General features: G+C 40.2%; 1 protein-coding gene across 4 annotated transcripts in view; it reads left to right on the top strand.

The window, feature by feature from the left end:
* The first annotated feature begins 8,824 nt into the window (after positions 1–8,824).
* Positions 8,825–23,311, top strand: part of FBLN1 (fibulin 1) — an 80,182-nt gene continuing 65,695 nt past the window's right edge. The window contains exon 1 of one of the 4 annotated variants that reach the window (XM_064517009.1): positions 8,825–9,566. In XM_064517009.1, the coding sequence (XP_064373079.1) occupies positions 9,491–9,566 (76 nt within the window). In that variant the 5' untranslated portion in view covers positions 8,825–9,490. Of the gene's footprint in view, positions 9,567–9,677; positions 10,017–10,044; positions 10,176–23,311 lie in introns of those variants that run through there. The other 3 variants (XM_064517004.1, XM_026114022.2, XM_064517026.1) reach the window with 3 other exon arrangements.

Here is a 23,311-nt window from a genome sequence, read left to right on the forward strand (position 1 = left end):
TCAAATAAGGGAATGATTGTGCTGTGTATAAGCATGCTAAAATTTAGCTAATGCAATGAACAATAGTCATGACGATGTGACAGCATGGACTTAAGTAAAAGCTAGCAACCTGCGCATTTGCCTATCATGCCAAGTGAGCTTCTGTAGCCCACATGAAAGCATGAAAGTCCATGCTGCTGTATCTTCACTTCTGTAGTTAGCTCTGCTAACTACAGATTAAAGTTAATATGGGATATACTTTCCTGAGATACAAACACATACTCTTGTGTGTAAGTGAACACATCCTTGACCTCTAAGACATTTCTGAAGAAAAGCTCAATGACAAGCTAGCTAGCTCTTTAAAAAGGAAAACATCGATTGCCTCCTTCACAGTTGAATCAAACTCAGAAGATCAGAGAAATGGACTGGTCAGTTGACACCTTTTCAAAATCTATGGTCAGTTTTAGACAGCAATGCTGACATTATTATGTTCTATTCTTCAATATTGAGTTGAATAGAAGTGGAGCAGTGAAAAGGTTAGGAGCTTCAGCAAGAATTTTCTTACTAGAAACAGAGTAGCAAAACAGGAAAGGCAATACATAGACATTTCTAGTAAGAATGGTGTTTCCATAAAAGGAAATAGATTGCTGTAACAACAAATGAAGTCAAAAGGACCTCAAATTGCGTGGGCTGCCAGAAAATACAGAAGGAGGCATGGGTACCATGTATATGAAAAAGATTCTTTAGTCCCATGATGGAGTCTGGCAAACGTTAACTTTTAAATTGCACTTGAGAAATAGTAGTGAAAGACTAAGGTTCCCCAACATATACTTTAGAAAATGAAAAGCATGGGTGAGCATTTCTGTTGAGGACACTTTATATAACCCAGTTCAGTAAAGAATTTAAGGGCATACATAAATTAAGGTGTGTGAGTAATCCCACTGAAGTTAGTAAGACTATTAAAAAAATGATGAAGTGTTTTGCTATATTGGAATCAGACTACATGCTGTCTCATGGGATCAAGTCTTACAGTATTCGAACAGGAATATTGCAATTTACTTCAGTGGCAGTTACTTGCAGAATTAAAACTATTCTTAGAAAAGATGTGAGGAGCAAGGCACATTGTGAGAAATAACTAAACGAGTGTAGAAACTTCAGAGAAGTAGATTGCTCAGTGTTTGATGGAAGGTGTGGAAGTCTTATCTGCGTATTTCCTTACTCGGAGTGTGGATGTCCTTTGAGTGGTTTTCTATTCAGATGACAAAGTCATCTTTATTTTTGGATGGGAACAAAAGCTGAAACTTACCAAGCACAGTAATGAATGCCCTGCTATAAATGCATATTTAAATCATCCTTCATTCTGAAGAACTTCAGAAGATCCAAAATAATACACTAATGTGTCACTGAATTTTGTGTATTTTACTGTATTTATAGTGAAAAGGCAGACCCAAGGACAAAATATTTCATCAGTGTTCGTTAAGAAGCTTGTTTTTTTCCTAAAACTGAGAATAAACTTCAGAATTTGTATAAAAACAGAACTGTCAGTGAAAACAGTTGAAGATATAAGTCTGCATAGTTAGAGATGCTTTGATTTATAACTTGAGAAGATATGTTTTAATCTAGGGTAAAAGCTTGGGCATAATTTATGATACTAGTTTTGTCTTAAGGATTTGGCAAATTCTCAGGAATAACAGTTATTGTACAAGATCCCTTTAACTTGTAGACAGTCTACATCTTGACAGAGGCAGGTCAGTCTCTTAGGCAATCTTGATTTTCTTTGTAGGGAAGAGTTAACAGCAGTATTGGCCCCACTGAAGTCAGCGGGAATTTTGCCAATGATTTCCACAGAGCCAAGATTTCACTCGTCTTTAGCAGAGCTATTAAATACAGTGTATTGCATAAACTGAGGGGAAAAAGTGAAAGCTACACATAAAAAACCCTTCTTTTTTCTGGATTAATTTTAGTAATTCTGAAAAGGCTTTTCTTACTAGGTATCTGCTTTATAAGACTTAAGACACAATTTATTTTACTCCTGGATACAGAGAGAGAGAAACTCATTTAATGGGAAATCTAAAATCTTACATGAATCCTGTTTTGTGACTTGCACTGAAGTTACTACTTACATGTGCAAGTTATATCCTCTTACTGACTGGCTGTATGCTTGCAGAATGTTTCAGAAGTAAAATACAAATTGTGGAATAACTATCAAAGCAAATGTACTATCTGGCATTCAGCAGGAAATTTGGATGTCTGTACATTTCTAAGTTTAGAAAAAGGAATATGAGACCTATTCTGAACTCTTACATTATTCTAATATAGTTGACTATATAGGATGCTGCTTTTAAATAGGAGAAATAGAAGTTAAGCTAAAATTGGCCTGAATTATTTCATACTATGTTAATGGGAAGTTAATGACTCGGAGTTGCTAGTTAATAACAGCTAACTCTTCTGCAGTTTGTTTTATTTTATGGATCTCAAACATTTTACAAATCACGTTATTTGTATACATAGAGAAAATGAGGTACAGAGAGGTAAAATATCTTGCCAAAAGCCATCTCATAAGTCAGACGAAGAGCTGGAAACAGAACCTCTGTTAAAGTCTGCTCAAACTTGCTGTTTAGTAGGCCTCATTTCTCGTGGATAATTAATTCCTGAATGGTTGGGACTTTGCAGGGGGGTACGTTTTTTGAAAGTAGACTGAGGATTTTTGTTTTACCTCCCTTTTAGTATGAGTTGCTGCTGTTTGTCTCTATGTCATATTCTCTTTTTATACAAAGTAAATTGCATTTAGTGATAGGATTGTTCTTCCCTTTCAGCAGGAATATCTCATTGAGCCAGTCCAAACATCTATGACTAGATGTGACAACAGTTGTGAGATGGCAGTCAAAAGAAATAAAGAGAAAAATGGGAGAAAAGGGGTTACTGGAATAGAATCAGTAGTACAGGGCTAGTTGGTTGGGACTTTTTTAGATGGAACCTAAATTCTGTTGCTAGCTCTGCTTCCAGAGCTCTGGCAGGAGTTAATAAAGGAGCCTCAGAGTAGTCCCCTGACAGACAGAAAACTTGATTTTTATGTAAAACTAAAAGTATACTACAGCTCTCTTCCAAAGACTCTGAGCCAGTCTCCTTATCTACACAGGTTGTGGCTAATGATGTAGTAACAAATGAAAATGTCTGTTCTGAGACCTGGGAGCCACAGGGTGCATGTAGCATGGAACAGTTTAACCCATTAGGGTTCATTTAATAGGGGTAATCTATTTATTTTCCTTTTGCAGCCTTCCACAGAAATTCTGATCAGTTCAGCCTTCCAATTAAGAGGCAGTGTCCAGCAGCTTTGCATATCCCAGATGTCAGCTGGTTTGTGTAGAAGCGTGCCAGAAAATATGGTAAATTTATATTTTTTTTTCCTTCCAAACAGTTTGCTACACTACAATAACTTAAACTTATTAAGGTGTCCTCCCACAGCCAGCACTTAGAATTGTGTAAGCATTGTGTAAATGCAAGCCCCACTGCTTGTGCATAATATTATTAACATGTGTTTTTAGCATCAGGCCACCAGAGATGATTTGGGTTCCTGGGACGAAGATATCACAGCCGAAGGCTGTAAAGCCTAGAAGAGGTGGTACATGGGTAAATAATGTTTAGGAACCTCTGTTAGAGAAAGTGTCTGTGAAGGGTGAGGAAAAAAAAGAGGGAATCCAGTATACATGAATTCACTGTAGAGTTTTATCAGTGTTAATACCTTTTTTCTGCTGACTAGCTCCTTACATTATAATGAGTTTAAATCTCATTTTTTTTCTGATAAGAATTTTCTGGCAGAGCTCAGGCTGCCTGCAGATGGATAGGATGGCTTCTTTCCTTATTAGACTTATGTAAAACCATCTGTAAATAATATGGCAAAATAATAATATGATAATGAAATAACATTGAATGAAGCAGATTTTAAGTGACCATTAGGAAATGTTGCAGAAGACTGTGTGCTCCTGATTTTGAGTGGTTGGATACAACAGACTCTGGAATTTTATTTATGCAAACCTGAAATGTCTTATATTCACTTGCATATTTTCTTTTTCACAAAGATCATTTGGTCACATACTTGGATATTAGTTTTGTTTGACACAGATGGAGCTCAAATTTATCAGGGATGTCAGGAAAGAAAATGGCCTTTTGCCAGAATAGCCATTTACTTTATTGATGGCTTTTCTCCACCCTTTCTAATGAGATTTTATTTTTGTTTGAATGGTGAAAATAACCATTGGCAGAGATCCTGATGGACAAATTTAAGAGACCCTTGGAGATACTGCAACTAAAAGACTGACTGATCTCTGCTGTTGTTAGATTTGTGGGGGCCCCAAGCAGAGTATAAGGCATATGCCATTGTCCCCTCTGACCCATATGTGCATGACTCACACTGCTATCCAGCTTGCCCAAACGGAGCCCAGTCTTCCTAGGCCTCAGGTCCTGGCAAATGCCTTGGCTGTTCACACATAAAACTAGCTCTGTCTGCTGCGACATGAGAGAGTCTGGAAGGAGAGAGGGAATTTATGGGAAGGGGGAGATCTGAGAGACTGCTAGGATGCATCTCTAGAAGGAGAAGCAGGAAATACCTCATGAATGTCAGGCTGAGTTATCCCTGAATTCTACAAATAACACCACAACGGAAGTGGCATGGATCATCAAAGCATTCCTTTATTCCCCAATAAACTCCTCCTTGTCTTAGAAGCAGACCCTATACATATTAATAGAAAACCATTGCCTGTTTTGAGTGTCCAAGATAGATATATTTTTTCTTAATCAGACAGCAAATAAAAGAGAATATGTGCAACACTTACACAGTGGGCACAAACTGAAAAATGGGTTAAAACTGAAATCCCTTAGAAGCAGGGACGTTGAAAAGGGCTCAGGGTTATGGGTCCCATTCTGGAATATTCAACAAAAAAATGTTAAATTCTGCCTTGGTATTTATAGACTGATCCATACAAAGAAGAAAAGATCAGTCTAGCAGAGAAGGGGTTTGTATATGCAAGGAAAGCTCTATAAAGTAAGCTGAGCCTCTTCTAGTAGTCTCCAGGTATTTGAGTCAAAAGGCCCAAATATATTCCCTGGTTTGGATCTGTACAAGCATCTGTAATTGCTACCCGTATGGTACAGGAGGGTTGGGTTATTGGCATCTGCATTATATGTGTTAATATATACATGTATATGTGTATATATATGGTTATATAAAGAGCAATCCAAATTTAGGATGGTTATAAATTTTAGCTGACACATTGTAGTTCTTCTAGAAAGTCCTGAGCCAGCCTCTCTGCCTGACATTAGCTATAGGCTACTGTCGTAAACCAGATAGGATCCAAGGTGGTGGCCAGGTCAACCGTCTTGACTAGGCTCAGAGGCACAGTTTGGGATACACCAGGGAAGAGAGCAGGATCACAGTCCCCTCACCTTCTCTCACTAATGTTGGCCCTGGCACAATTCAGGCTGTCGTCTATTTGGTGTGGGCAGTCCATAGTTTTGGACTTGAGAACAAGGATGAACCTGGGCTTGGGGTGCAAACTGATTTATCTGAGGGGAGATTTTATTCTATGGTAATTGTAACAAGGACATGCTAGGTGCACATGAAGTGTCCATGAGCTACATTACCCTGAGGTACTTCGATGTTCACTGATGGTGTATAAAGCACTGAGTACACAATGACAGTAACACAAGCCCAGAGATCTGTAAAAAGCTAAAGTAGATTGATTTAGACTCAAAATAAGGAGCATGTTGTTACCTGTCATGCCATTTGCCATTTACAATAACGACTAAGGATTGTGTTGCATCCTTCATCTCTGAAAACTCTAAAGTTAAGCATAGATTTTTTTGTAAAAGGCATGCTCTAGTTCAATCAGAAGAGAAAGCTACTATTCAGAAGGTCAGGCTACATAATCAGAATGGTACCTGTACACTTATTTCTAATACTAAATACTAAAAATGTCCAAAATTTCCAATATTAAAATGATTATGTGACACTATTGTTGCTGCTTGCCTTTTGGAAAGATAAGGTTTTAATTATAATTCTTCATTTTTAAAAAATTTAGAAAGGATCCAAGTAGTGTTTTCTCCAAGAAAAAAGCTGAAGGCCAATTGTAGTTTGTTCATACTAAGGTTTAGAGCTAAGCTGAGTGGATCATCTGTACTCCAAAAGCTATGGACTTGCACACTGTAGAGTCTGGGATCTAATTTTTATGGTAGCAGATCGTAAGATCTGCATGGGCTTTCTTGTGTGTCCCTAGCAGTGAGTGGAGCATTCTTCTTATTGAGAAGGGAAAAGAAAGAGTTCTTTCTATGCATCTTTAGCGTGACACATTTCTTTAACAACAGCCAGTACATAGCTTCATTTTTTGCCATAGGAGTCAAGGAGTTTCCCTTCAGTAGCTGTGAATAGAATTCATTTCTGGGTCAATTTGTTTTCGTCCTTGCAACGTCCTACCTGAAAACAGGGAAGTTGCAGCAATTTCCTTTCCCTCTGTTTTGCTCAATGTCTGGGACAGATTGGCAGCAGGAAAAAAAAAAGAAAGCAGGATTTGGGATCTGCATTAAAACAGAGAAGCTGAGAGGCATAACAGCTGGGACTATGGGGCCACTTTGCCTCGCTAGGCAGAGGTTAACGTCCCTATATAGACTTATTCAGGCCATTTCAAGAATTCCTTTTCCCATAAAACTGAGTAGTGAAATGACAAATGTGAACCTGCTGCCATAGATGGTAATGGATTTGTTAGAGTAATTCTAAATTCTTTGTCAATCTACTTGCGTGTATCTACTCTGAACAAGACCCTTGGAAATGACTTGTGCAATGATTTGTTATGCTGTCATTACTCATTAATCTGAGCTTCTGCAAATGATTTTTATTCTTCTGAAGTAAAAATAAAACCCTCATTAAAGAATTTGTTTGTTTTAAAAGCTACACAAAGGATTACAGGGCCTTTGCAAACAGACGTAAGAAAAAATGTGATTATGCAAAATGTTCCTGCTCATAAGCCCTTACTTTCCATTGACTTCCATGAGCTTTGAATTGAGCCCTAAGTGCATGGCTTAGCTCACTACAAAGCTGGGGTCAGTAATTAGAATCACATGTATTCGAGGCCACTGAAATCTGATTGCAGGTGAGAGTGCCAATTTATACTGGAAATGCATACTAATATTATGCAAAAAATAAAAAGGAAAAAAATATTATCTAATCTCCAGATGACCATAGCTATGATGGTTGCTAGAAATATTTCTTAAACTGTTACTTGAATTTGCCTCATTTCTGGTAAACAGCTTGTGGTGGCAAACTAAACAGGAACAAGGAATTCTTACTCTGGAATAAGAAAGTCCACAGATGGTGTTAATCAGGGTAACATCATGTGTGGACAAGCTATTACGTGTGACTTTACACTGATTTAGTCAAACTGGTGCACTTCTTTCTATTTACCTTTAATCAATTAGGCATGGGTTTAAAGTAAAGTGAAATAAGCCACTATTGAACTGAATCCAAGGTTTCTATAGAGGGGATTGCAACAGTTCAGTTAAGCTGGTATAAACTGTAGACAAGGTGTGATCTTTGTTAGTTGCCTCTTGCAGCTGTCCAATACGTGAAATCTGTAGCTTGGAGGTTTTAGTGAAACTCCAAGGTCCCACTGTAACTGATATAAGTTCCTTGAAACTGAGGCCATTTAAAGAAGAGACAGAAGGACAGATGTGTTTGTGTATGTGAAAGGAGGCAAAAAAGACCCCTAAGTAAAACTAAACCTCCACCCTTCCTCCCCTTTCCCACCTGCCCCCCCCAAAACAAAACAAAACAAAAAAATCTGGAAAAGGAAACAGCAGTGGAAAAAGGATGACTTTGGTAGAACATGATGATGGTATTAAGAGTGTGGATAGGGGTCAGTTCTTTGATGTTTCTTCCTATGGCAGAATTAGGAGTCCTCATACGTTGGCGGATGGAGCCAGGTTCAAAGGGAACAAAAGGAAATGGCTCTTCACACAGTTGCTGGTAGAGCCATGAAACCTGTTGCCATACTGTGGATAAAAACAGTTTACAAGATCTCATGGGGAGACTGGATAAATACCTGAAATAGAAATTCCCTGTGAGCTACTAAATACACAGAAACCACATCCCCCTGAGGAAATGACCCAAACTGAAAGTAGCGGGAGGCTGGGAGAATAGGTGGGAGAATTATCATACATGCTTTCCTTGTTCTTACTGTTCCTTTGGAGACCACTTGTGATCATTGCTGAAGACAGGATATTGGGCTAGATGGACCCTTAGTGTAGTGCCATATGACCAGTTTTCAGTTCTTGTTTAAAAAAAGGAAAAGAGCAAGTAACCAAATGCAGAGAGAACATGCATGCTTTCAACTCTTGGTGTCTTAAATACTTTGTCCAGTTGGACATTTTGAGGAGAGATATTCAAAAGTTAAGTTACTGAGTAGTTACAAGATAAATAGTCCAGTCAGAGTCCATGTGGCACAACTAGTACCAGTAAATACAAGCTTCCAACTGCTTATCTGAGTAAAACTGAGGGCAAAGTACAGAGGGGGCGATTCCGTCCCCATTTGTTTCCTCGTGCATTTGCCTGCAAATATTATCTCCCATGTTATCTTAAAGATCTTGGCAACAACATAGCCAACTGGGTGCTTTCAACTCTAGGTCTTCCTTTGACCACTATCAGTGTTTGTGTTCCTGTTTAAATAAGATAAGGCGGTTAAAGAGAGAAAAAAAAAAAAAAAGAAAGGGGGGTGAGGGGGTGGGCAGAGCAGAGCTGACCATCTCATTTGGGTTGCAGTTTTCATCCTGATTTTGTAAGGGTGGAGGGAGGAAGGAAGGGACATTTTCTTGCAGTGAATTTCATTGAAAGATTCCAAAATATCCTTCCTTTTTAAAACCCTTTTTATTGGCAAGAGTTGTGATTGGAGTAAAATCCGTGGAAAGATCAAGAACGGGGTTTGAAAATCTCCCCTCCAGAGGTTAAACCTTTCCTTCTCTGCTAGGTGGTTTCTTTTGTTTTGTTTTGCTCCGCTTTCCTTTTGTTTGTGGCTTTCTCCTTCTTGGCATCGAGAGAATTTGCTACATTTCCCTTTCACAGGAGCAGTCAGGCCGTCCCTAGGTTCATGCTGAGTATCTGTAAAGTTTTCCGAGCTAAAGGGAGTCACTTTTACAGCGTGTGTGGGGGTGGCGGGGAGAGAGTAGGGGTACCAGAAGCAACAGGGTCTCTGCCTCCAAGCTGCGGTGGCGGCTCCGTTCTGCTAAGCACTTGCAGGCTGTATAATTAACCGGGTAGGCAGTGAATTAAATCTTTGTAAAGCCCACTGAGTGGGGGGTTCCTGCACGCTCTTTTCCAACCGGTCTCAGGCGGCTGGGATAACATCAGAAACAGCAGCAGCAGCAGCAAGCGAGGAAGCAAAAAGGGGGGAGCCCACCGGACGCTGCAGGAGAGCCAAGCCCCCGCTCGCTGCGAGCGCTCCCGCCGGCGGGGAGCTGCGGGCGGCCCATGGACAACCTCGGCGGGGCCCGGCCGCTGCGGCTGCTCCTGCTCCTGGCGCTGGTGCCTCCGCTCCCGGGGCAAGGTAAGTGCCGGCAGCGGCGCCGCGGCGCCGGCTGCCCCGCGCTCCCCAGCGCCGGCGCGGGCGGCGCGGGGCCCCGGGCTCTGCGGAGGGCTGCGGGGCGCCGGCGCAGCCCCGCCTGGCCGGGAGGCCGGTGGCGGCGGGCGCCTCGCCGGCCGCCCGCGCTGCCCGCCCCGGCCGAGCCCGCTGCCGCGGGGCGGGCGGCGGCGGCCGGTCCCGCTCGGGACGGGGACAGGGCGGCGGGCTTTCCCCCGGGTTTCGCCCCCCGCCCGTGCCCCTAGACGTCCGCGGCACGTTGTAAGGGGCCGCTGCCACGTTAAAGCGAGCAGAAAGGCGTGGCGTGCGCCGGCAGTCCCGCAGCCGCCCGCTGGCACTGCCGCCGCCCGGGTGCCCCCCGCCGCCGCCCCGAGCAGGTCAGCTCTGCGCCGGGACGGACTTTGCCCCTGCAAAACGGTGAGTCGGTCCTCGGGGGGCCGGGCTGCGGCGGGCCGGGCCGGGCCGGGCCGGGCGGTGCGGTGCCCCCCGGCGGGGGCGCGGGGCGGCTGCGGGCTTTGGCCGCCGGCCGTCCCGGGACTGGGGAAGCGCGGCCGGCGCTGCCGCCCCGCGTCGCCGGTAAGTCCCGTTGGCGGGGGATGCAGCCGGCGGGGGGAGTCGGGTTACATTTACGCCCCGTGAAGGTGGACGGGTCTTAGAAGCGGCAGGCGGGAGAGAGCGGGTCTGATCTGCCGAGGGCTAAACTACACCGAAAGAGAGACCAGCTGTTCCTTGAAATCTCATTGGAGCAGAAGGAGCAGCGAAGTAGAGGACACGGGCTTTTTAAAGACGTACACGAATGTCACTGTGTGATGTGGTTGCTTGTGGAAGCAGGGATTTGGATCTAGGCCACGACATCTCTTCCCATGCTGTGTACTTTCTTCCTATACCCTTAATGCTGTATATAAAGGAGTATTAATTTAGTTTATTTCAGTGGAGTGTTACAGTCAAACTTTAACTGATAAGATATGGCAAAGAAACTACTTTCCATATAGTGATAATGAACTTATCATAATTAACAGATAAGTGACTTTTTGGTTTACAGTCACACCAAAGGGGACCATTCAGAATCGGGGCTTGATTATGCTATGTTCTATACATACATTTGTAATGATATGTCCTAAATATGAACATAAATAAAATCCTTGGCATAACAATGGCAGACAAAAGCCAATGAAGTAAATCATTTGTTATTGCCATAATATTTCAGCTCTTGAATTTTCATATTATAGAGCACATCACAGATATCCTTTGACATATTTTGCTTTTGGTAAAGAGAGATTTTAGTCAGTTGTTTTAAAGAAGCAGGCACAAAATAAAGAAGGCTAGGAATGCAACATTTAGGGCAAAAATCCCCAAATAGCTTCTGTTTTCTTTCAGGCAACAGGGTACATTAGAAAGAAATATGGCTTTGATGTATTGCAGTGAGTGAACATAACAATTTTAAGCAGTTACCCTTATTGTGAGACACTAAATAATTGCACTTTATAAGTTCCATGAGCATTTGTGCGTAACTTCTGGACTGGATTTTTTAAGGAAAAAAGGGGAAATAGCTATTTAAGGTCAGATTTTAATTTTTTGATTAGCACAAATTATAGCCAAATTTGGCAATAAGAGGTATATCAGGTCTGTAATTTCAAATTTAAATCCATACTCTCTAATTTCATTGAGATTTCTACATGCTTAAAATTTTGAACATGATAGATTTGATAAAATCAGATTTAAATGCCTAAAAGCAGCTGAGGGTCCTTATTTAGGACACTAATTTCTCAAAATTGCAGGTTTACTCAGGTGAGATATTTTTCTGAGATGTAAATATGCTGTAGTAATTACTGGTAATTACAAGTGTTATAAGTAAGATAATTTTTCTGTAGTATTTCACTTGGTCGTCTGTGCTTTGCAGGCAAATGAAGTAATTACCTTGTGAGATATAGTGTTTAATTGCAGGCTCTTTGGGGCAGATCCTGTGTTCCTGTGTGTGCGTGATGACTGGCATAATGAGGCTTGGGGCAAAGACTGGATCACCTAAGTGCTGTAATGATACATTTGCCAAGTTGCTAAGACAGCGATACTTACACATTTATGGGCATAAACTTGTCACTGTCCCTTTCCTTAGCTGATTTTCCGTACTAACGAGTCATCAAATCATCAGGATCCATTAGTTAAAGTCCTCATTCTGAAAAGGGAGAAGGGTTGGCTTCAGTGGAACTGCCCAATGCATGTCAAGATAGGTATGCACATCATTCTTTGCAAGAATAAGAGAATAAGAGATTTTATAATGCAGCTTCATTTTACTGTAAGTATTACATTTTTATTTTAACAATTATTTTATTCTGATATGAACTACTGTCTACTGAAGAAGATGGTTTACTCACTTACATCGTTATGTCCAGTCAGTGTATGAGCAGTTCATCCTTTGGCTGCGTCTTTGGCATGTCTTGGTACTACACGCACTGTTTAACTCACTAAACATCTGGAAACGTGTCTATTCAGGGTGAGCTTATAGTTTGTAATAAAAAAATGTTCCACTGACTTTGTGGAATGAGTTTTATTTTAAGATTATGATTTTTACATGTGCTTTTGCAGCAGTAAATTTATAAGAAGCATTTGGGTGGAGGTAGGCCTTGTAAAGGACTAAATATATGCTTTCTTGCCTGCAGTCATAGATGAAATCTCGCTAAAACTTACATGCTACCAAAAAAATCTAGTTCTAGAATATGAGTACTATCTCGAAATTGGTTTTCAGTTGAATTTGTTCGTAACAGTCCATTTTCAGACATTAACATTTTGCTCTTCCCTGATTACAATAAAATGTCCACTCTTGCTTTTCATTTGTGTAATTGAAAGCAGACATGTTAGTGGAACCTGAGATGAAAATCCATAAACTAGTTTATCAAGTTACTGCTGTGTATTTATACTACTCCCTCAGATTTCTTGCATAATCTCATAGCAGCTCAATGGATTCTTATAAATTATTTATTTATTGTTGCACGTTAGCCCAATTCTACAAGTTTCATATCAACTTTACATGCGTTTTTAATAAATAGTTCTATTAAGACCACCTTCTTCTGCAATACTTTCATTAACATTTTCTGAAATTGAAGGTGGGTTTTTTCCCTTCTGGGACTTGACAGAAATAGAGTTACCTGGGACCGTAGAAGAATTTAACTCAACTTAGTGAGTGGTGGATAGATCTAAAGAAGTAGGTGGCAAAAGTCAAATCAATAAACAGAGAATATAGGTTTACTCTCTGTATTTAAATAGCTGTAGAGACTGGATAGGGATGAGTTAGAGAAGGCCAGGAAAGAAAGAGTTGAAATCGAAATAAAAAAAATCAGCACATGGGCAAGAATTTTAATTCTAATTTAATTTAATTCCATACTAGGTGATAGAATCACCTAGTATTTGTTCACCTAGTTTTTGTGAAGCACACAGGAAATGTCAGAAACATGTATTGAAGTGTAGATTAGTGGGAAGGAAGTAGGTCAGGAGTTGAGACTTAAATAGTTAAGTCTTCACATATAATTAAACTGGGAGAGGGGATAACACTGCTCCAAGATAACATGTAGATGCAGAGGAAGACACCTCAGAAAACTCTGCAGGGTGAGAAAGAACAGAAAAATGGTCCATACAGAAGTCAGTAAAGGCTTCATCAGGAGCAACAGGGAACGTAATGGAAGATGGTCTAAAAAGCAAAAAGGAGGAATGTGAAGGCGAGAGCAGGAAGGGCCAGTACAGATCAGTGAAGGGACTTAGAAGAATGGAAAAAATATTATGGATCATAATATTTTGGGACATTAGTTTAGAAACATTATTCAGAGTAATTTCAGGTAAGTGGAGGAATAATCAAAGCAGTATCTGCAAAGGTGATGTACTGGGTATTTCATAGTGTCAGGAAGAATGTATGTAATAATGGAAAAATTGTGACTATCACCTGGTCATTTATCATATGTGGCAGCTGTGGCAAGACAATGGGACACCCCAGTCAAAGTTGCATTAAAAGACTTCTCTGATAAACAGGATGCAAGAGTTTTAAAGAAGGATCTCCAGTGCTAACGCTTTTCTGAATATGCCAGTGTATCTTCAGTGAATACAGTTAATTAACCTTCTTGGCATCACATTTTTTAAAAAGTAACACTTTTTTCTTGCGCTCAGGAATGATCTGCCTGTACTTCGTATTTAGTGTAAGCTACTTTAGACTTCTTAAGAGTTCTGATAAATTGTCCGTTGTGTTTCAAGAATGTGCTGGTGCATCTTTAAAAGAAACTGGATAAGAATTTCTAGATTCTCAGGATTTCTCATTCAAATTCATTTCAGCTGGTTGCATTCATTTAAAATTCTCATTCAAAAATTGCTGAGTGACATCTCTAATGAAGTCCTGGTACTTACCACATGAATACAGGACTTACAGAAGTCTTACATTATTTTCTGCATGATGGTAGCGCCCACAAGCCATATATCTATTTGTATCTGCAACCATATAAGCGCATAAGACATTCCTTGCCAGATGATTCACCTTTGATTCTAATACTGTCAAAATCTAGGTGTAGACCTTGAGTTTAGGAATAGAGAAGACAATACGTAAAAAAATCTTTTGTATCAATGTGCAAAAAAGTATGTGAATTTAGAAATACTTTGTCTGGTGTATTTCTTTTTTTTTAGGACGTTTTTTGGATTTATTAAGCACCAGAACAATATACCATACAAATGCTACCAGCAATAGATCTGTTTGAAATGCTAACATCTTCCAGCTTTGAAGCTCTTATCACTGACTAAATTCTAAGCTCAGGATAGTGAGTACTTCTAATGTCAGTATTTTGGCAGAAAATCTAGAAGGGATGGATATCAGTTTCCAGTACAGTATACATAAATGCAGTAAAGAAGAAAGTCTCATGTAAGAGAGATGATTTTAGTAATATTGTTTCCAAAGGGGAACCTTTCCTAAATCACTGCAATATAAATATATACAGTAAAATGAATCTTTATTTTCTTCCTACTCTGTAAAGCCTACTGGTGCCTTCCAGTTTGTTGCCCATGAGCCCATGTTCATTAGTTACTTGAACCTTGACCCATTGTACTATAAACTTTATCCCATCTACATAGTGTTTCCAGTCTGTTCTTTAGATGTGATAGTAAGAGAATATCAGAACCTTTCATTGTTGTCTACCTTTATCTTTCATTCAGCAATAGCCATACCTAAAGGTTAGGTATCTGTCACTTAAGTGGTATATGCATGGTTATCCCTATGAATTTTCTCGTCAGATGGAAATACAGAGATCCCAATATGATACTATTTTTCCTGTAGCCATTTTACATGAGAGAATATATGCATGTTTCAGCATATACATGTTGGGTACTCTGAGAAGTACTGCTCTGTATGCTTTCCGTATGCTTCCTATTTCAATAGCTTTAATTTAAAAACTATTGTATATCTACTCAGACTTGATGCAAAGCTCTTTAAAGTCTATTTAAAGACTGTAATTTATTACAGTAGATTTTGGGTCATGGCCTTTGTACACATGAACAGGACTAATAATAGATGAATTATAACACCTTATATGTAAGATTTGTTAAGCATATACTCTCTGAAGATTTAAAATGAGAAATTAAGAGAAGATATAAGTTTGTTTTTAAATGAGAGGGAAAAAGCCACTTAGGACATCAGGACCTTTTGAAGTAATTTCTCACATTATTTGGGTGTTTTCCTTTCATGGGGAGGAGAGAAGGACAAATTTAACATGTGCTTGTCAGGAAAAGCAGTTCCTGTTCTTCCAAATATGAGAGTCTTTTTGTAGGACCAGACGTGGGTGATCTTGATGAGACTGTGTTCTTTTGGCCACCTGTGTCCATCAGAGCTGTGTTTTTTTGTGAGGATGTAAACATTAGGCCAGCCGTTACTTACCCCAGACTATTTTAGTGATGTTGAATCACAAGACTCTAGCGTTAATTAAATTTCTCTCAGTTTCTTCATGTCATCTAGAAATCTTCAAAACAGCCTTCAGCCTTCCAGTGTTAAGGTCTCTCAAATTTCAGCCTCCTAGCAGAAGACCGAAAAAATACCTATCCAGAAAGACAGAACAAATTCAAGTTAATTTGTTTACGGAAAAGATATCTGCATGAAGTAGAAGTTTTCACATTCATAAAAGGTTGTTGAAATGTGAAAGAGCATGTATATAGGAGATAAGAACAAAAGAATGGGTTTAAGTGGGCTTTTGGAATGGACGGGAAGGTAATATACTAAAAATTTTCTGTCAATAAAGATTTTGATGCACTAGATCACATTGTCTAGTGAGGTTGTGGAACCAGTCTCTCCTGATATCTTTATGAACAACTAAAGAAAAATCTGTCTAGAACAGACCGAAAGTTATCAATTCTGCCTGGAAGTAGTGGGTTGGAGAAGATAATCTCCTGAGTCTATTGCATCCCTGTTTTCCGTGGTATTTTGACAGGTGTATAGGATGCCTCATGGTCTTCGTACAGTAAGTGGAGTCGTCTTTTCTAATTTTTAAGTAGCCAGTTGCCTTCTTTTATGTAAGCTTTCTTTATTAGACATCAGACAAAATAAAACCCCCACAATTAGCAGCTCTCCCCTGCCAGAGGAAATAAGGCATGTTGCAACATAGCGTTGCCCCCCTTAAGCCTATCCTTATTGCCAAACACAGCAGTTACCTCATCACCAGCTACCACAATCGACAATTTCAAGGGCTTCTTTTATAGCCTCCAGACACCTTGCAAATTGAGGTTTGGCTTTATCTGAAAAATCCCCCTAATTGTGTGATGGCCACTGCTGGTGCTACCAGAGCCACATTCCCCATAAATTAGTGTTCTTTATACCTAAGAAAATTTCCAGTAAAATTCTGGCTGTTATTAAACCAGCCACAAATACACCAATATGCCCAGCATCTCCTTTAGAGTGCTGCTGCTTTATTTAGTGCACTGATGGTGTTTCCTCAGTGGTCTCGACGGTCCTGAAATAATCGCACTCAGCTGAGAATTCATCTAAAGGTAAAGATCTAAACCTTTTAAGCCTGTCTAGGGAGAATATCCTGTTTTTTTAGCAGCACTTGAACTGTGAGTGTTTGTCTGCCAGCCCATAATGATCAAATACGACCTCTGTTGGAAGAAAGAAGCCCCGCTTTTACAGGCCCTCTTTGAGAGTAAAGAGTAGTTTAGAGGAGTACTGGAGAGGGATGGCTCGTGATGAACGCAGCCTTGCAGGCTGCAGCAGATGCATTGGAGCCTGCCTCCTGGCTTGTGCTCCCATGGAGATGACAAGGAAAGAATTCTGGTGCCAGGCTTCACGCATTTGTTATGAAGTTCAATACCATTCAAGCGAACCTGTAACGACTATTTAATGAAAGGGCTAAGAATAACTTACTGTCAGAAAACGATTAATAGAGCAGCTCAGCTGTGCATGTCACTACCTCGGTATATCAGCATATTTGGTGTACAGTCAGGCTAAACAAGAATCTGTCTACGTTACCATTGACGCTGCTGGCCATGCTTTATTTCACTGGGCATTGCTGTGCCAAATGCAATTCTCTTCCTGTTTCTCCTCCTAACACCCGGTTCACCCGGTTGCTTACCCACATGAGTGGGTAGAGTCTTCACTGGTGGAAGGGCCTCCCTGTTCCATCACAGAGCTGTAGAGGCAATTCTCTGGGAGAAGGAAAGGAGAAGCTGCTATTCCCTTTGCTTCCCTCTCCACACAGAAAAGGGAGGAGGTGCAGCTTCATTCCAACTGCAGGCTGAAGAGATCCAGCAAATACACACACCATCACAGGTCAAGAATGGAAATGCTTTCCTGCATCGTTCCATTACTGCCAATTCAAAGCATGTGTTTCAGGCACTCATGAGCCCTAATTTTCTGCTATATGCCTTTCAGGTCTCCTCTACCCTTTCCTCTACTCTTTGTGCCTAATCTCTAAGTTTACATAAAAGATCAAGCTGCAGCAAGGCTATAGTTACCATGTCAGTCTATTACCAACCAGTTGGATCTTTGAAGTCAGCTGACTCCTCTCTTGTCCAGACCTGTGGCTGTCTCTATTTGATGCCTTATGTGGCCAGCCAGAGTGTGTTTGCATCGCCAGAAACAGCATTTCTACTTTTTTTGTGAGGACAGCCAAAAAGTCAAGGTGACTACAAATCCCAGCTGCTAGCACTTGACTGCCATCCCTCCTACAAAGGCAGCTGATCTGTCTGCCTAGTATTAGCCATGTGACATTGTTTCTAGGGCAACTAGCATTGGCAGTGGTAGCTCAGGCCTAACAGTTTGTCTGCTCTAAACTAAAAGCACAGTGCAGCCTTGGCTAAAAGGGTATGCGGGTAAAATTTTACATCCCCTTGCAGGAATGCTGTGGAACTTGCCTAATGCACATAATTGCTCCGCATTTTTGTCTGTAGAGTACAGATGTAAAGGAAGGTTGGAACACAAAAAGAATGGTTAACACAGATGGCCAGCCTGTCATTTCTAGGACCAAATTTTGAATTTAGGCTTGCAGTTTCTGCAATTGACAGCTAGACTGATGAGCACCACTGGTAAGAGGGTATTCCTGGCAGGCCAAGAAAGGTTTCCTCAGAAAGGTATGCAGGGAAAGTTGAAAATATTTTTCTTTATTGGAAGCCTAAATCAATGTATGTCTGATATGAGCGTGAGTTCCAAAAATACTGGATGACATATTGTTTCTGAAATATGTTGGACTAGTGTTGAGCTTTCACAGAGTCCATCTGCTGCCTGTGTGTGCGTATACTGGGAAGTGATAATCATGTTCTGTTTGCTCACATTCCATAGTACTGAGCCTCGTGGAGAAGGGCAAGACCTGCACCACATTTTACAAGCCTGATCAATTAATGTGCTTCAAAGATTGAAAACAGCTTGGTAGGGAGGTGTGACTTTGACCCCTTGACCTGGACTCACTTCCAAAGCCATACCCAACTGTAGCTGTTACATGGGCTGGGGAGTAGCTGAATGTGATGCTCACTACATCGCTTGTTGTGTTGAAGAACTGAAATATTTTACCAGCACTAGCTTGATAAGTCTGCCTATGTGCAGGTGTAGCTTTGGCTTTGATATTGTCATCAGTGATAACAGTTTTATAACTGTTTAGGAGATAGATCAGCACTGAGCAATGAACAGCTATCTAATCCTGGACTGTACATAGGCTTTTCCATCATCATCAACTCTACTGAATGACTGCTATTGTAGACTACTGCTTAAAAAATCTGCCCTTTTTTGATCAAGTTAGAATGTTTGTGTCATGAAAATTATCCAATCATTTCTACTTATTCACAGTTCCCAGAAAGAATTCAGGGTTTCTTATTCCAGGAATCATGCTTTTGGGTAACATTCTTACGCTTATCTTTCTTTTGCAGAAAATATTCACTGTAGCAGCTGAATAAGCAATTATTACATCATGCAAGTCTAAGCTTATACAGATTTTAACCACATTTCTGGCTTTGAACTCCCACACAGTATGGGAGTCCTGTTAAGATTAGCAAACTACCTTTTTAAAAACAACCATATGCTGCTACATGTTTTGCCTATGTAAGCATAGTTCATAATTAGCACTTGAATGCATCATATGCACAAAAATTTAATTTGTATGACCTTTAATCACTTGTTATCTTATCGTGTATATATAATAGTGATTATATAATGTTATCTATTGTCTTCATGACAGCTTTCATAAAATTAGAGATGTGAGTTCCAGCTGTGTTTCTACTGTCCTCTTCCCAAGACTCCAGAAATCTCTCTCGGTGTGCTACAGATACCACCTTTACATCAAGACAGGCTTCCTGGCTGTTACCATACTGACATGTAGATTTTTCAAGACTCAAGTGCTTTTACACACCTTGCTGCACATACTGCTGTATAGGGACAAGGTGGTGGTGAAGCTGCATTTGGTTTTATTCAAGATAGTCGTGGATTTTCCCCTGAATCAGTCAGTTAGCTTGAAAAATTACTTTATCTGAGTGAAAAGAAAGTAAGCACATTACTATCTTGTCAGGTCTTAGACTTATCTTCATCTTTTTCTGTCTCATGATGTCAAAAAGCTGAATGATTTCTTCCCAAACTTACAAAACAGACCACACAGTGTATCTGTGTATGTTATAACCTTCCTGGAGGGTTTCTTCCTCCAAATAAAAAGAGCACATTTTAGCTGAACACAGACAATATCATTGGTCTTTCCATGAAATGTCTTGTCTCTTAGATTCCTGGGATTTCTCTGGCTGACTTGCCTGAAATGTTATCCACTTGGTGTAGCAGTTCAGGGGGCACCAGGTTCAGAGGAGCAGCACTGTAGTTTCTATTTCATCATCTTTGGCACTCCAGGGCTAAGGAGTGCCATGAGCCAGTCATCTGCAGTAAAAGCCACATGGTCACACTCTGAGAAAAAAGAATCATCACCTCTTGTGCAGTAAAGTGAGATGCTTTGAGATGTAGTAGTCAGAACAGTTTCTATCATCTGCTTTTCCCTGCCTTTCAGATGTTGGGCATTACAAACTTGTAGTTAGGAGAACTGAGGACAAAGCATGGCCGCCCCATACTGTTGGTCCCCTGGGGAGAGCAAAAGGAGGCACAGGTGGCCTCAATATGAATTGCTTGCCCAGAGACTGACAACTGGGAGCCACATGTGTATGCACATGTACAGTGGAGTCCGCAATGCTGGAAGAATACAGTTGTGAGACGAGAAGTCTTTCCTGTTTCTAAATACTCATTAACAACTCTTGATGCCAAAAAAGTCAGAATTGATTCTAGTGTGATCAGAATTTGACCCCAGAAGTGTGAGACAAGCAGTTTCTGGGATTTTGAAAGAGTAGACATGTGTCCATGAATGGCCCCACTGCAAAGCAAAACTAGAGAAAATGTTTCTCACTCCTTTCTTGTTATGCTTTAGAAGAATGGCCTCGAGGGTGGAGTCCTTTCTTTTACTGCTTGTTTTTCACTTCCCTCTATTCTCCAGAGGTCTCTGGCAGGCTCTTTGGAGGGTATGAATTGTGAGGTCATGAAAAAAAATGAGTCTGGATTGCAGTTCTCCCTCAACAAGCTCTCCCAAATCCTTCTTTGTCTGGATACACTCCTACAGACTAGGTTGCTTTGCTTGGCCTGCTTTGAATTCTTGAGTTATTTGGTTGGAGTAGAGGGGTGTTGCCAGGGCTGGGAGGGAAGAATCAATGCCTAGAGCCAGGGACTGTCCTTCTGGGGAGGAACTTGGCTAAAGACCCCTTTGTAAAAAGCCCTGCAAAAACCTATGGCCAGCTCTGCACTTGAATTAAATATGAATCATTTTTCAACATGAGTATGATTAATGGCAGACAACAGCACTAAAAACATGGTTATTTGTAACACATTGTGCAAAATTTGATGCATCAAATGTTTGTTAGCAGTACGCTGGCAGGCAGAGAGCATCAGACGGGGTCCCTATTCCCAAAGAAGACATCAGACGCTACAGATCAAATTCATGGCTTTCACCACAGGCAGATATTTACAAGACTGATTCTCTCTGTAGCATTATAAACTACAATTAGCTTTCAGACACTGGCATGAATTCGGGACACACTGAGGACTTCAAGAGAAATAGCTGCCTTGACCTCAGAGAACAGAATTTCACCCATTGTTTTGGATATGTGAGTGAGTAAGGCTAGAAGGATGTCTTGGATCAGAGAGTACAGAGCTCTGTTACAAACTAACATTTAATGTAATTCCATTTATAAATTTAATGAGTTTCTTATTTAAAAATGCTTGGTTTACTTGCTCCCATAATTCTAATTGTTGTTTACTGCTGAAATATTTGTTGACATGAACCACATGTTGACATGATCTTTTCACAAGCTTTACTTATCTAGACTTAAAATATTGTATTTCTTACAGCTTCTTCTTACATAATAGGCCTTTGATTCCACTGAACATCCTCCTAGCCTTTTTTTACACTTTTCCCATTTTGATTTAATCTTTCTTAGAGAGGAATAGCCAGAACTGTACTTAGTATTCCAGAGCTTTGCATAGTGGCAGGGATAACTACCTTAAGGGAATGCGTTGTCTGATTCATCTTAAAATCTCTCTCTCTTTCTCTCTCTCTCTTTTCTTTAAAAAAAAAAAAACCCAAAACTTTGTGCTTTGAACTGGTGAACTGGAATCACCAGTCAGGAACATAGGTTGTGTGTGGACGTTTTCTCTGAAAGCTACTGAGTTAGTGGAAAAGGTTCTGTACTTGCTTTTAGCTGCTTTTCGCATTTGAAGATCTGCCAGGTGAGGTACTCCTGCAAACTCCTAATCTGTTTCAGACCAAATGAGTGTGATCATAAACAAGTGAAATAATAATTCCACTTACTTTGACTGTAACAGGTTAGGAGATGTGTGCATGTACAGATGGAAAGAAGCTATGACCCCTAGACAGCAGGAGCACCTGGAGAATGATAACTTTGTAACTATTATAGGAAGATCTGGAGGAGATAGACATTTGTCCTTACCAGACTCTACAGGAAGTGTTCTGTGAAGATGAGTAGTCTTGAATATAATGCTGCTGTTTATTGAATTTTGCACCTTGTAGATGTGCTTGGTGCAAAATTAATAAAGAGATGATAATGAGAGGTGTTGTATGATCCAGTATAGAGAGCTGGCTTGGGAATGACCCAATGTATATTGCCTGCTTTGCCACCAGCTTGCCTTGCAATTTTGGGCAAGTTATTTCATCCATCTATACTTAACTTCTCCATCAATAAGAAGTAAATGAGATTTGCCTTCAGCCGTGCAGTGTTTTGAGACCTACAGATGAAAAGGTCTTACTTATTTTTCATTAAAGTAATCAATAGTCAGAAAGCATATAAAGCAGAGAAAACATTAGGAAGCTGCCCATCATGATAAGCAGCTTTCTTTACACAGACTCCATACCTGTTATACAAAGAGCTGTTCAGTGTCTGGACTGTAAGGTAATTAATAGGAAAATGTGACTTTTGTTTTATTCCAAGTTTTAATATACCTGCTGTGTGGCGAACTTTTGCACTTGGAATATGAAGCAGACATGTAGTGCTTGTCAGTTCATTAACAGTGTTTAGTTTTCTTGAATTAGACTCTTGCAAAAATCATACTCTGCACAAATAATTATCTTCAGTATGCCTTTCCTCTGACTTTGGGGATCGGTATCAATTGTCATCTATATTAATTGTTCTTTAATATGTCAAGTGATCAAAATGCATTCTTTTCTTTCTGTCTCTCTGTACAGCACTTTTGCATTTGTAGACATACTTTAGGTTAAAACAGATTAGCTGGATAATAACATCAGGAAAAAAAGTTCTGTAAATTAACTTGAATCTCATTACAAGTTAATTTACAGAACTTTTTTTCCTGAAGTTATTATCCAGTTAATCTGTTTTAATATCTGTCTTTCATATCAGACAGTTATTTGATTCATCCTGTATTTTTCAGGATTTAAAAAGGTTGCTTATTTCTACTGCCACCTTTGATGACAAAAGCGTGCAATCTGACAGATCCTTTTATTATGCAGTACTCTATCTGAGCTGTTTCATGCTGGAGTAGTAGTCCCTCATCTGCATCTTTATATGGAAAGATGAGGGAAGCTGCAGTTTGCTTCACTGAAGAAGAAATAGATCCAGCGCTGGGGGTGATTGCAAGGTGCTGGTGGATGCCTCACTTGGCCATGGCTGCCTTTTGGAAGGGTGTGCAATTCTCTCTGTACACTGGGGAGGGAAAAATG

This window comes from Dromaius novaehollandiae, chromosome 1, assembly GCF_036370855.1.
Source record: "Dromaius novaehollandiae isolate bDroNov1 chromosome 1, bDroNov1.hap1, whole genome shotgun sequence".
NCBI lineage: Eukaryota > Metazoa > Chordata > Aves > Casuariiformes > Dromaiidae > Dromaius > Dromaius novaehollandiae.